The sequence below is a fragment of the Gekko japonicus genome, unplaced genomic scaffold, assembly GCF_001447785.1.
Source record: "Gekko japonicus isolate JY-2015 unplaced genomic scaffold, Gekko_japonicus_V1.1 scaffold556, whole genome shotgun sequence".
Classification (NCBI taxonomy): Eukaryota; Metazoa; Chordata; class Lepidosauria; order Squamata; family Gekkonidae; genus Gekko; species Gekko japonicus.
In genome coordinates, this window is record NW_015177024.1 from 850,027 (window position 1) to 862,060 (window position 12,034).

Genomic DNA, 12,034 nt, shown 5'->3' on the forward strand with positions numbered 1-12,034 from the left:
TACCACTGCTGTGATTTGGTCTGCACTCATGTAGCAACCTGCTTGACAACCCAGGCCCAAGAACTGGTTCACATGCAGGCCAGCTACTTTGGTTTATTCAGGAGGACTATGATAAGCTTATGTCCAGCAGATGGCGCTAGCATACAACAAAGGAAAACCCTGTAGAGGAAGAGATAACCAATCCTCTCCTCGTAGGAAATGAAGTTTAAGCATGTTACTTCCAAAAGGAAGCTAATGCAGCCAGAAAGGATATATGGTCAGTATATGTTAGGTTTTAGTAACTGTGTGCAGATTCTTCAATTTTATATCTTTTTCCATCTCAAGATAGTTAACAGTCAATAAAAGGGAATAGCTATTCTGTGAGGGGGAAAGGGTTTAAATAAAAAGCTAAGTAATAGATATGGTAGGGGCTTGTGTCCAAAGGAAGATTTGATAGTTATAACAGTATTTGCCATTAAAATCCTGAATCCAAAAATGTGCTTGAGAACCTCAGTTTCCTTGGCTTTCTGCCACACAATCCCCCTCATTCTGTCCACTTCTTCCTTTGTGGCAGTTTAAATTGATCAACTGGACAGATTACTAGATATTACACCATTAAAATTATGTTTTGTTATTTCATCTCAGCACAGAACAAATCAATGCCCAAAGAGGAGAATGTAGAAGGTACAGCACAGGTATCCAGTAACTCTCTTCAAGCGTAGAGCTGAATATATCTTGACAACTACCTCCTCTTGGAATTAAGCCCAGTCCATGACTGGAACATATTACATCAACAAATAATTTTAGACTCTGTTGCAGCCCCCTTTCTCTGTATTACTATTAAATAGCTACTATATATTCACAGTACAAACAAAAAAGTCACTACAGGCCTGCAGCTCACGATTTAGTGGTCAGTGCAAAGAAAGTGTGAAATTCAACTAGCCTACTCCAGCACCTGTTTGGGAACCATTCAACACCCTGGCCCAGAGACCCTTTGCCACTAAAGATCCCTTGCCAGCACTCTGTCTTTCCACTAATGGTATACAAGGCTTGCAAACAACAACAAGCCTTTCCTAACAGCTCAGCTCTCTACCTCCTCCATTCTCTGCTACTTAAGACATTGTGTTTTTTCTTTCAGCCACCATAACTCTGTGTTCCCTTTCTTGTATGCTAGTTTTTACTGAGGTTGAGAGTGGTTTGACATAGTCTTCCATTCCTCTACTGTACGTGCCCCTCTTCTCTTGCTTCAGAAAGCATTAAAACAGAACAAAAACTTGCCAAATCAGCTTGCCAGAGGTAAAACTGAAATGAGTATACATATCACAAGCAGCCCTTGCTTTCAAAATCCCTTCAGCTTTCTGGAAAAGAAACAAATGCCACTATCCGTCATTGCTTTAAGTTGCTGTTTCCTGAACGACTCTTCCCTTCAGTCCTCCTGCTTACCCACAAACTCCAACAACAACCAGTGCCAATTCTCTCACCTTTGCTTTGGCTTTCCAACATTCCCTTGGATTAAGAGAACAGGCTACCAAAAGAGCATTCTACCACTAGTTCTGCTCTCTGAACTCTGGAATAATCCACATTATATCCCATTCTCAAAGTTCCTATCAAACTACTTTCCAGACAACTGTTTGATCTTTCAGAGTTGAAAGTAAAGTGTTCACATGTGAGAGAGCTCTTCTAAATGTAAGCCTGGTAGAAAAACAGCAATACAGTGCAGGTACAAATGTCAGAAGGGTTAGACAGGTTAATGTGTATAACAGTGAAACCAAACAGTACCTTGTGCCACTTTAAATATAATTTTAGCCATATTAAGCTTTCTTTCTTTTTTTTGCCCATTTTCTTAGCAACCAAGGTAGTTGGCTGTATTTCACATAAGCTTATGCTGTAATAAAAATGTGTTAGCATTCAGGATGTCACAAGACATCTCATTGTTTTCAAGAACAAGTGTTTTCTTATACACCGAAACAAGTGTGAAAGCATTTCAAACTATGGAGGGAAAGGGACCAAGAGTGCAAAAATATCTCTTTTTCAGTAGACTAACCTTCAAATAAACATTTCACAGCAGATACATTAAATTATCAATCAAAATAGTATTTCAAGGTACTGGTGTTATTAACTCATTAAAATATATAACCAGGAAACAAAAACCTTGTACATGATTTTGAAGCTGTCAATAGATGCTGCAAGACAATATTGAAATTTTGCATACCTGATGTATGTACCACCATTTAATTTTAAACTAAGCTATCTAAAGAGAGTCGGGAAAGGCAAATAATTCACTGCTGAAATTACATTTTATGATGCCTCATGTTTTCTTCTTCAATAAATCTTGAATCTTTTAAAAATTCATGCCCAGCAGAATAGTACCGTACCTGAAACTTCTCACCCCGATTCATCTGGGTTGACCGAAATTCAGGAGAATCTATAAAGGCACAGGGGTAAATATTATGCAGAAAATGCCCTCGATAGGAGACCTTCATTCTGATGACAAAAATGTTTAATAAAAAGGTGAAAGAAATCTGTGATACATCAATCAAATTTATGCTGTAATATAATTATTAATGAGGAAACATAACATGGCTAATTCACAACAACTTAGCACTTTATGATTGTTCATAATTGCTACGATTCATTGGGATGTTTTATATTTGTGCCGCTTTTATATGTTTTTAAATTTTTATGTAAGCTGCCCTGAGCCTGCTTTGGTGGGGAGGGCGGGGTAAAAGTTGAACAAATAAATAGATAAATAAATAAATAAACTTCTGGTGAAGTGAAGCAGCTACCTGACAGTCCTGAATGACAAGCTCAGGGACTGTACTCTTCTCCCTCCAATGTGCCAGTTTGCTTTTCCTTGCCTTTTTTTACATATTACCATGGCTCCTCATACCTGAACTGATGTCACTACAGCTAGCTATGGTTTAGAAGCTGGTCAATATGCTGCAGCTAATTATGCTGCAGCATGAGAAAACCTCAAAAGAAAATGGGCTGGGGAATCTGTTCACAAGAATGGAGCAGAGGAAGAAAAGGAATGAGACATCCGGTACAGAACTTCTATTCTCTTAGCCATGGTTAGGATATTGTGAATGTTATCATTGTATGAGTCCAACATATCATATTGGGCAAAGTGAATAAACATGGCCCACTCAAATACATGGTGGTTAGTTACTGCCAGTTTACTACTATTCACAATGGCTTTGGGTGGTTCTTAGGCACTCAAAGGAGATTAAATAATTTTAACTAAGTGGCTTTGGTCTGGTCACCAGTCAGTCAGTTAGTTAGCCTTTATTGGCATAAAACAATACCTTAAAAGAGGATTACTATAAAAGAGACCATTTTACAGACTACATAATATTACATAATGCTGCATAAAGATATTACTCATTTTGATAGTTTTTCCTGTCATAGCTTTATAGCTGATTGTAAAAACATGGCTACCTTCACTGATATTTCAAGAGCAGAGTCATTCAGAAGACAGTGTACTTTTAAAGCATCAGGAAAGCCCGTCATGGTAGCTAAGATAGGGTTTAAATATCTAAAATATATATCTACACAAAATTGACAATGCAAACAGATATGTGAGACTGTCTCAATACATCCAGAGTTACAACGGCAAAGTCTAGCCGTAAATACTATGTTATTATATCTCCCATGCAAGATTCCTGATGGTACTGCATTGAATCTTGTGAGAGAAAAGGCTCTGCACTGTTGTGTACTTGTATATCAGATAAGTATGGGGCTATTCGGCCTACCATGAGGGGAATCTCAAAGTTCAGAGGGGAACAAGATTTGTTGGCTAAGCAGTATAGCCTTTGTGTTTCAATGTCAAGGATTCTGCGTTTAATCATCTGAAAAGTGCCCATAAAAGGGAGCATAAACAGTGAGTCCAATGGCAGTTATTTTGTTCTCAATGAGTGGAAGCCAGTTAGACACATTTGACACTGTGAGCATTTGTTGTGTCAGGCTCCCTTGGTCTACACTGTAATGCAAACACAGCCAATATTTTACTGTCATAAGCCACACACCAGATTCCACAGAATTTAACCCAGTTTCTAGACATAAGGCTACATAAAGTACACAGCGCGACATTCCCACGATCTTTCAAAGAAATTTAGATTGAACACGTTCAATGGTGTCATTAAGTGTGCTTATCCATATTGGAATACCATACATAAGTTGGGAAATGACTTTGGCCTTGACGACTTTTAATGCAGCTGGTATGAACTGATTGCCTCTGGTGTAGAAAAATTGGGAAATAGCAGAAGCATTGATGTTGGCCATATTTATTGCTGAATTACGTTGCACAGACCAAGATGCATTATACTGGAAGTACAAATCTAAGTCTCAAAATTTTTTAACTTGTTCAGTTGGTTTGCCTCCAATTTTCCATTTCCAGGTTTTGGAAAAGACAAGTATTTTTGATTTTTCATGGTTTAGGAGTAATTTATTAGTTATAAAATATGGGAGGCATCTGTTTAGTGAGCGCTTTAAACCAACTTTGAAGCAGGACAATGGTACCATGTTGTCTGCATATAATAGCAGAGGGACATGGACAGAACCCAGTTTAGGAGCATGGCAGTCAACAGCTTCAAGGTAGGGGGTGAAATCATTACGGAACAGGTTGAATAGAACGGGTGCTAATATACAGCCTTGTTTGACTCCTTTGTTGGATGGGATTTTTGAAGTTAATTTCCCTGTCAGTGAACATTTAATTTGGCATTTTGTTGATGTATATAGCTTTTTATAAGGTTAAGGAGTCTCTTATCTATGTTTAGTTGTTGTAGTTTGGCCCAGAGGAGTTCCCTGTCAATTGAATTGAATGCCCCTTTAAGATCTATGAAGGCAGCATATAATTTTACATTACTTCTTTTTACATACTTGTTAATCAGGTGGTCTAATACAATGCAATGGTAGTTTTCCCTTTACAAAATCCCAGTTTAAGTAGTTTAAGTACAAATTCCCTTTAAGTAGTTTTCCCTTTACAAAATCCCAGTTGTTCCGGGCCTAAGACTCTCTGTTCTGTCATCCATGTCATGAGCTTGGACAGTAAATGCTTGGCATACAGTTTGCTCATTACGGAAAGCAGACTGATTGGTCTATAATTGGAAGGTCTGGTCACCAGTTCTCAATTCAAGTTCTGTGCATGTAAAACTAAACCAATATTGATCTTCTTCACTGGGATGCTCTCGGCAGCAGTACCCATTCTACAGCTTGCAGAAAGCCACAGTCACAAAACCATCAAGTGGAAGGGCAACATTTACTTCTATTCCTGACGCAAGGCCTGTGCCTCACGGAGGGTTTGCAACTTACCCATTCTTCTGTTGGCAGACATTTCAAGATGGAAGCCATCTGCCAACCACAAGCTTCACTAAACAAAAGCCTTGTCCACTTTTCTGAAACAGGGCCAGGTGCCACAAAGTAGGTGGAAGGATGGTAGCAACAGTTAACTCAAGGTGACCATTTGTTGTTTTAATCTGACTTCTGATTAGTTTGATACATGTAATATGATATATGCAATCAGATACATGTAATCAGAGACTGAATGATTTTTAAAATAACTGCATAGTCTTTTGGATTATAATCAGTTTTCAGTGTTAGGACAAAGCATGTAATATAATAATAAAGCAATAAAGCAAAATAATAAAGCAATAAAGACTGGACAGTTTAACATCTACTGGACACTATCTACCTCCATGAAAAACCACCTACCTCTAATGAATGACCATCTTGTTTAAATCTGAGCACTTTATTTGTAATATTTATTGATTTTTATAGTTTTTATCCTCTTGCCCTCTTGTAAGCCGCCCTGAGCCCATTCACGGGGAGGGCGGAGTATAAATACAAAAATAAATAAAATAAAAAATAAATAAATACTAATGCTTTGTTAGCATTCTACGCAGAATGCCTTTCATCCCATTAACTTCTCATCTGTCAAGGAATTAGGAAGAAAACACTTCCCAAACTGAAGGGGTGATTTATGAGCTACTGTTGGGCTCTGTGTCAGCCACCTTTCCAGTACAGCTTCTGGGCAACACTTTTAGGCTACGCACACATGGAATGCAATAATCCTTGTACACTGAACAAAGGAAGTATCAGTAATGATAGTCTGACTGGTACCTATTTTATCTTTGATATACATGCAAAATAAACTCATTAAACTAAGATGTTAATGTAATTGCATGGTCAGAAAGAACGGCAAGGATAAACCATATTTAAAGAAAGAGATGCAAAGTTACTGTATATTACATCCTTTCAATACTGCTATTGATTCTTCAATTAAGCTATGAAAAAGAAAGGTTTCCGTTCAAACTCTTTAAGGCACATACTTTCCTTTTAGCAGAATGCTTAATCGATCATCTACTGATGTTTTATCCTCTGCAGCATATGCTTGACCTGTTTTTAGTATCTGAATATTGCAGAATTGTCCAGTCAATCTTTGGAATTGTTCTGGAGGCACATGGAGAGGTTCAAACATTCTCTTATACAGACTACTGAGCTCTTTATCTATCTTTATCTGTAATAGAATTTTAAAAGGTTACAGATAGCAGGTTACAGAAGTAGCATAACTGCATATTAGATACAAAAATATGCTGTTTAGCAAACACACATACATATGGCCAAATCAGTAACCACTTAATACAATCTAGTGCCAATGAAGTTGACAAGACCACACTAATTTAAGTGATTGGGAAATTGTTCCCATAGGCATATATGTAATCGCTTTTGTCTGCTGACTGTAATATTATTTGTGTGTATTTGTGCATGCATGCACATGGAAACCAAATATCTGGCTTAAGAGTTAAATTTAATTCATGAAATGTAAGTCTTTGATATCATATTCATGGCTGAAAAACAGAATTATTCCAATATAATTACACACATGCAAGTGCAAAACTCTAATTAAATACTGCAAAGCCTATTCTCTTTGTTCCATAGCATTTCTGCCTATCTGGCATAGTGAAGAGTTATCGTGGTGGTTAAGGGATTGATTTTCGTTAATTGGCAACTCTAGAGACAAAATCAGTAAGTTCCTGACTTAAATTCTGCTTCTGCCAAGAACTCCCTAGTTGGCCTTAAGCAAGCTATGCTATCTTTGCCCCAACCCTAGTTCTCCAGCAATACACCCACCTTTCCAGATTGTTGTAACATCAACAAGATAATTAACACTCTATGGCTAAAACTCTATGATCACTTACTTTGAACGAAATAGAAAGTCTACACAAGTATAATTGATAAGTAGGGGTTGCTGTTGTTGTTTTTGTCCTTACTAAGTGACAAAATATGACCTGAGAACTCCACAAGATCTATGCAAGAGGCAGTCTTTCACAAAGATGAGAAATCAGCATCTGACAAACATTCTGCACTCATTTGTGCACCAAAACAGGAAAGAGGGCAAGAGAGCTGGCTGAAATCTGGAAGTCCTTCTGAATCAATACAAATCCTAGCCAGGACACTCTGTCCTAGTCTATCTGAAAACACAGGCAGATTGAGCAGAGATCAATTAGGCTTGCAGAAGACAAGGAAGTGGGTGGAAAGAAGTGTAAAAACAGGAAAGGGTTGAGCACCAGAAAGTAAATAGAGGAATAATAGTAGAAGCAAAATTAAAGATAACCCTCCCATCCCACTTTGGAGGCTGAATTCTTCCCCATTAACTTGTCTACAGAGGCTCCCAACATGGTTCCCATGGGTGCCACAGTGCCCCCGAGCCCCTTTCCTGGCACCCACCACATGTTTTTATAAAGCAGGCTGGGCCAGGAAGGGCTTTTTGAGTTTTATTAATGTTTATGGTACAAGACAGACCGGGAATTCTGTACAATACTTTAACTGTGCAAACAGCAGAATTATATTCTTAAAAACACAATAGGATTTGACTCTGGCTAAACAGTCACAGATGAAATGTTTAATGCACCTAACTAGAGCTTCTATTGAAGTCATCAGATCTTCCCCAGTTTTAATGTATTTTGATGATTTTCAAAAATATTTTATGTTTCTATCACAACCTGGTCAAGGAGCCTTCACCAGAACTTCAGCACTGAGTCATTGTTACAAGTAACAGAGCAGGTTAAAAATGACTGAGTTCACGAGACAAGGGCTCACATAAAGGGATAGCTACAAGAAGCAGCATTTTTTCTTTCTTTTTGCATATGTGGGTTACATGTCTGCAAAACTGAGGACAGATACTGCCAGATGAGGGTTTCTTAGCTAGCTCAATAGGAATACTCATTTTGTGTATATGAAAAATTTTTTTAACAATATGTTAATTTTAGAAGGTAACCCATTAACAAGTTTCTGCCTGAAATGCTGAAGACCTACTATTAGAATTATGCATAACAGCACTCCTTGACATGTTGTGTTTTTGCTCCACCTCCCTGTGTCAGAATTCCAGAGGGATCCACAGGCTGAAAAAGGCTGAGGACCCCTGCTTTACAATGTTTTCTTGTTATAAACAAGATGAAGAAACCAAGGCAGGAAACTATTTTTTTGAAGGAAACACAGGTATGTGTTCTATTGTAAAAAGAGAGATGCTGAGAGATACTTTGGGATTAAAAGACAATTGTTCTTTCAAAAGATTTTGCACCCCTTTGTTCCTTTAGCACTTCTACCATCGCTTTATATATCTACAACAATAACTGAAAGGAAAAATCAGCTTTCATGCTGCTCTCCATCTATACAGGAGGTTACTAGCTGATTAAACTAGACCACATATGAGACGTTCCCTCTCTTCCTCATTTCAGTGCATTTAAAGGAAAAATGTTACGCATGGCTTTTTTCATACTATGGTTTGTACTGTACCTCATTAGGAACAGCTATCAAGGAACAGCTGTTTGATAAGAAATATATGCAGAAGCAGAGTAAGATGACTTCTCTGCAGTCAAAAAATAACTGAAGGAATACATGTATTTCCATATATAGTACATACAGGGTATACATCAATGAGCCATCTCAATCTGCATATGCCTTTTGATCTGAAATTGCAATTACCATTTAGAAAATAATGTCTGTGGTGTCAAAAGAGGAAGATTATTCTTTAGACAAAACCAAGGAACACTTAAAAAAAAACCTCGCTATCCCTCCATCAGCATACTATCCACACACAAATTTAAGTATCTGAAAATCCAAATTGCTGGCTTTTCCTCAGCTGAAGCTTTTTGCATGTCTGATAGAAGGTCAAAACATAAGGGAAGAATGACCAGGAGATGATCAGGAAAGAGATGGGCACAGAGATATTTTAAAACAAATAAATAAGAAAAGGCTGAGAATGTGAGGATTTTGTGTGATGACTATGCAGATAGTTCAGCTAACTTGACGTTATTCCTTTTTTGGGTATTAAATTTAATTCCACTTGATTAACTATTATACTGCCCATATCCTAATAGTTCAGTTCTGCAATGATAAATTATAACTGCATTATGAAGGACCCACTGAATAATATTAAAGAGACAATTTATTGAGACTCTTGCAACAGGCAAGCAGAAAGATAACAGCCTGAAACTAATTTGCTATGTAAAAATAGGCAGTTTAGGCACACAGAAGTTTGAGGCTTCTGAGTAATGACTGGCTGGGTCTGACTGGGTGGTCCTGCCCCATCCATGACAATAAGCAGACCCTAGATTGCATGCTGGGAAGTGGCCCTGGCAACTTATAAAGACTAAAATAACAGACGTTATGTGGCATCTTACAGACTAAAAAAACTGGATTTCACTAAGCTTTTGGGGACTAAAGTCCACTTCTTTAGATGGTGTATCCTCACTATGCATTTTATGTATGAGACTTAAAAGCAGCAAGGGACTGTGACATGCAGGAAGTACAGGGAAGTACAGAGCTAATCCGGCTTTTGGATAGTAAACAAAATAAAAGTTTATGCTGGGATGCAATTTTGCTAGTCAATTATCAGCCACAAGGTTCCTGTTCATTTTTGGTGCAACAGACTAAATGGTACAAAACGTTGATGCAATGATGTTCACTAAAGTGGACACCATATCACTCCAGTCTTGGCCCATCTGTACCATTTCCAGGCATAGTTTTGTTTCTAGACATAACTCAAGGTGCTTTTGTTGACCTTAAAAGCTATATATGGTTTAGTGGCAATGTACATACCGGTCTTTTCTTGTATACCAAATATATAAAATGAAGAAGGTTGACAAGTAGGAATACTACATTCCAGACCATTATATCCAAGGCACAGCGGAAAAGTGTTGCCCAGATGATAAAAAGTGCACATCCTGCCAAAAACAAAGTTGTATCTCAAATGATGACACATACACACCCACAAAGCACAAGGCTACAATTGCCCCCCATCCCAGTTAGGAAGTATAATAAAAAGGTCCTTTTACACTGCAGTTCTAAGCAGAGCTTACACCTTTCTAAGCTCACTGACTTCAATGATCTTTGAATAGTATAATTCTGCATAGGACTGCATTGTTTATCTCCTTCAACTTTCAGCATCAGTATAATAATCTCTATTTTAAAACAACCAACTAAGATTCTGTTCATCCACAGCCCATCTGTAGAAACAGTGAGGAACTTTGAATGTTTGCATACTCCATACATACAACGTGGAATGCAACACAATAGTAAGGATATATAAAGGTTTGTGTGACCTGTCACTCAGAAGATGGAGAAATATTACATAAACTATCTACACATATGTATATCCTACATATTACACTAAAGGCATGGTAGGAACCGGAGTTTGTTTATGCTCCCCCCCCCCTCCATAATGGGCATGTTCACAAAGAACATGAATGAACCTAACTGTGAGTGCTAGCTATATTTTTACTCTCCCTTACTATACTCCAGAACTCTGAGCTCCATAGGCAGCTGCTTTGGAAACATGAGAAGGTTTCAAAGGAAGCTTGCAATGTGCCATGAAAGAAAAACCTGGTGTGTTATTCCAGTGTTTTTAATAAGGTTGAAAAACTGATTAGGCAAGCAGAAGCTTTTAGATACCTCTAAAAAAACCCCTGAACTCTAGTAAAATGTCAAGAGAGGTCTATCGCTTGGCCTACCTAGTGTTAGCATAGCTCGTAGAACAATCATATGAAGATTGAAAGTGGTTGGAATAACTAATCCAATTGCAAAACAAATATTAGCCATATGAAAAACCAGGTGGTGAATCTCTCTCCAGTTTTCACACACAGTTTCATTCAAAGGCACAGAAGTAGCATTTTTGAAGTCGAGGAAAAAACTCAAAGGGGTCACTGTGATTGAACTGGCTTGCGTAGGGTTCATCTTGAAGTTGCCTGTTAAAAAATTGTAAAAGTAATTAAAATGAGAAACAAGGGAGAACTAAACTTCAAAAATTTAGCAGTTTCATTTGTCAACAAATCCAAATAATCTGGAATATAAATCTTTAGGTCAGTATCTCACATATTCCCATTTAATATTGTGAAAAATTGGCCTTGTGTATATGTAGTTTTATTTATTTTCTTCATTTATATCTTGCCTTCGTCCCTACTGGGGACCCAAAGCAGCTTACATCATTCTCTTCTCCCTTTTATCTTCACAAAGACTCTGTGAGGCAGCTGAGAGTATAGGACTGGCTCAAGGTCACACAGCGAGCTTCCCTGGGAGAGTGGGGATTTGAGCTTGAATCTCCCAGGTCCTAATCCAACACTATATGTGGAAGAAAAAAAACAAAAAACACTATATGTGGAAGGATTCAGGGGGCTGCACCCCAAACCCCCAGGGTCTGAAGAGTCAGTGTGAGACTAGCCCAGAGACTGAATTAATCCCAGAGAGAAAACAGTCTACTCTGCTTAACACATTATTTATTGAACTTCATTAAAAAAACACAGTACAGACAATAAATGGATCCAATATGTATTACAGTGCACCAAAGGAAAAAACAAAACAAAAAAGTTCACCAAGACCAAGGGGTGTTGGCGAAACAGCTCTGAACAGTGTAAAGACAGACAATTTATAGCCTTCTGCTTATCTAGAGGATTCAGTATAGGATGCCACTCAGGAATGGGGTGGTCTCTAATAGAAACCACCCACCCACCTCCTTACTGATGGTGAAACTCCTTGCTCAGATAATAATTTTTGCCCAAAT

General features: G+C 37.9%; 1 protein-coding gene across 5 annotated transcripts in view; it reads right to left on the bottom strand.

The window, feature by feature from the left end:
• The window catches only part of LOC107124358 (popeye domain-containing protein 3), an 89,429-nt gene that overhangs the window by 11,142 nt on the left and 66,253 nt on the right, over positions 1-12,034 (bottom strand). For 3 of the 5 annotated variants that reach the window (XM_015427815.1, XM_015427812.1, XM_015427816.1), the window contains 4 exons: positions 10,989-11,222; positions 10,078-10,202; positions 6,306-6,493; positions 2,355-2,463 (listed from right to left, as the gene is read on the bottom strand). In XM_015427815.1, coding sequence (XP_015283301.1) covers positions 2,355-2,463; positions 6,306-6,493; positions 10,078-10,202; positions 10,989-11,211 — 645 coding nt within the window. In that variant the 5' untranslated portion in view covers positions 11,212-11,222. Of the gene's footprint in view, positions 1-2,354; positions 2,464-6,305; positions 6,494-10,077; positions 10,203-10,988; positions 11,223-11,458; positions 11,532-12,034 lie in introns of those variants that run through there. The other 2 variants (XM_015427814.1, XM_015427819.1) reach the window with 2 other exon arrangements.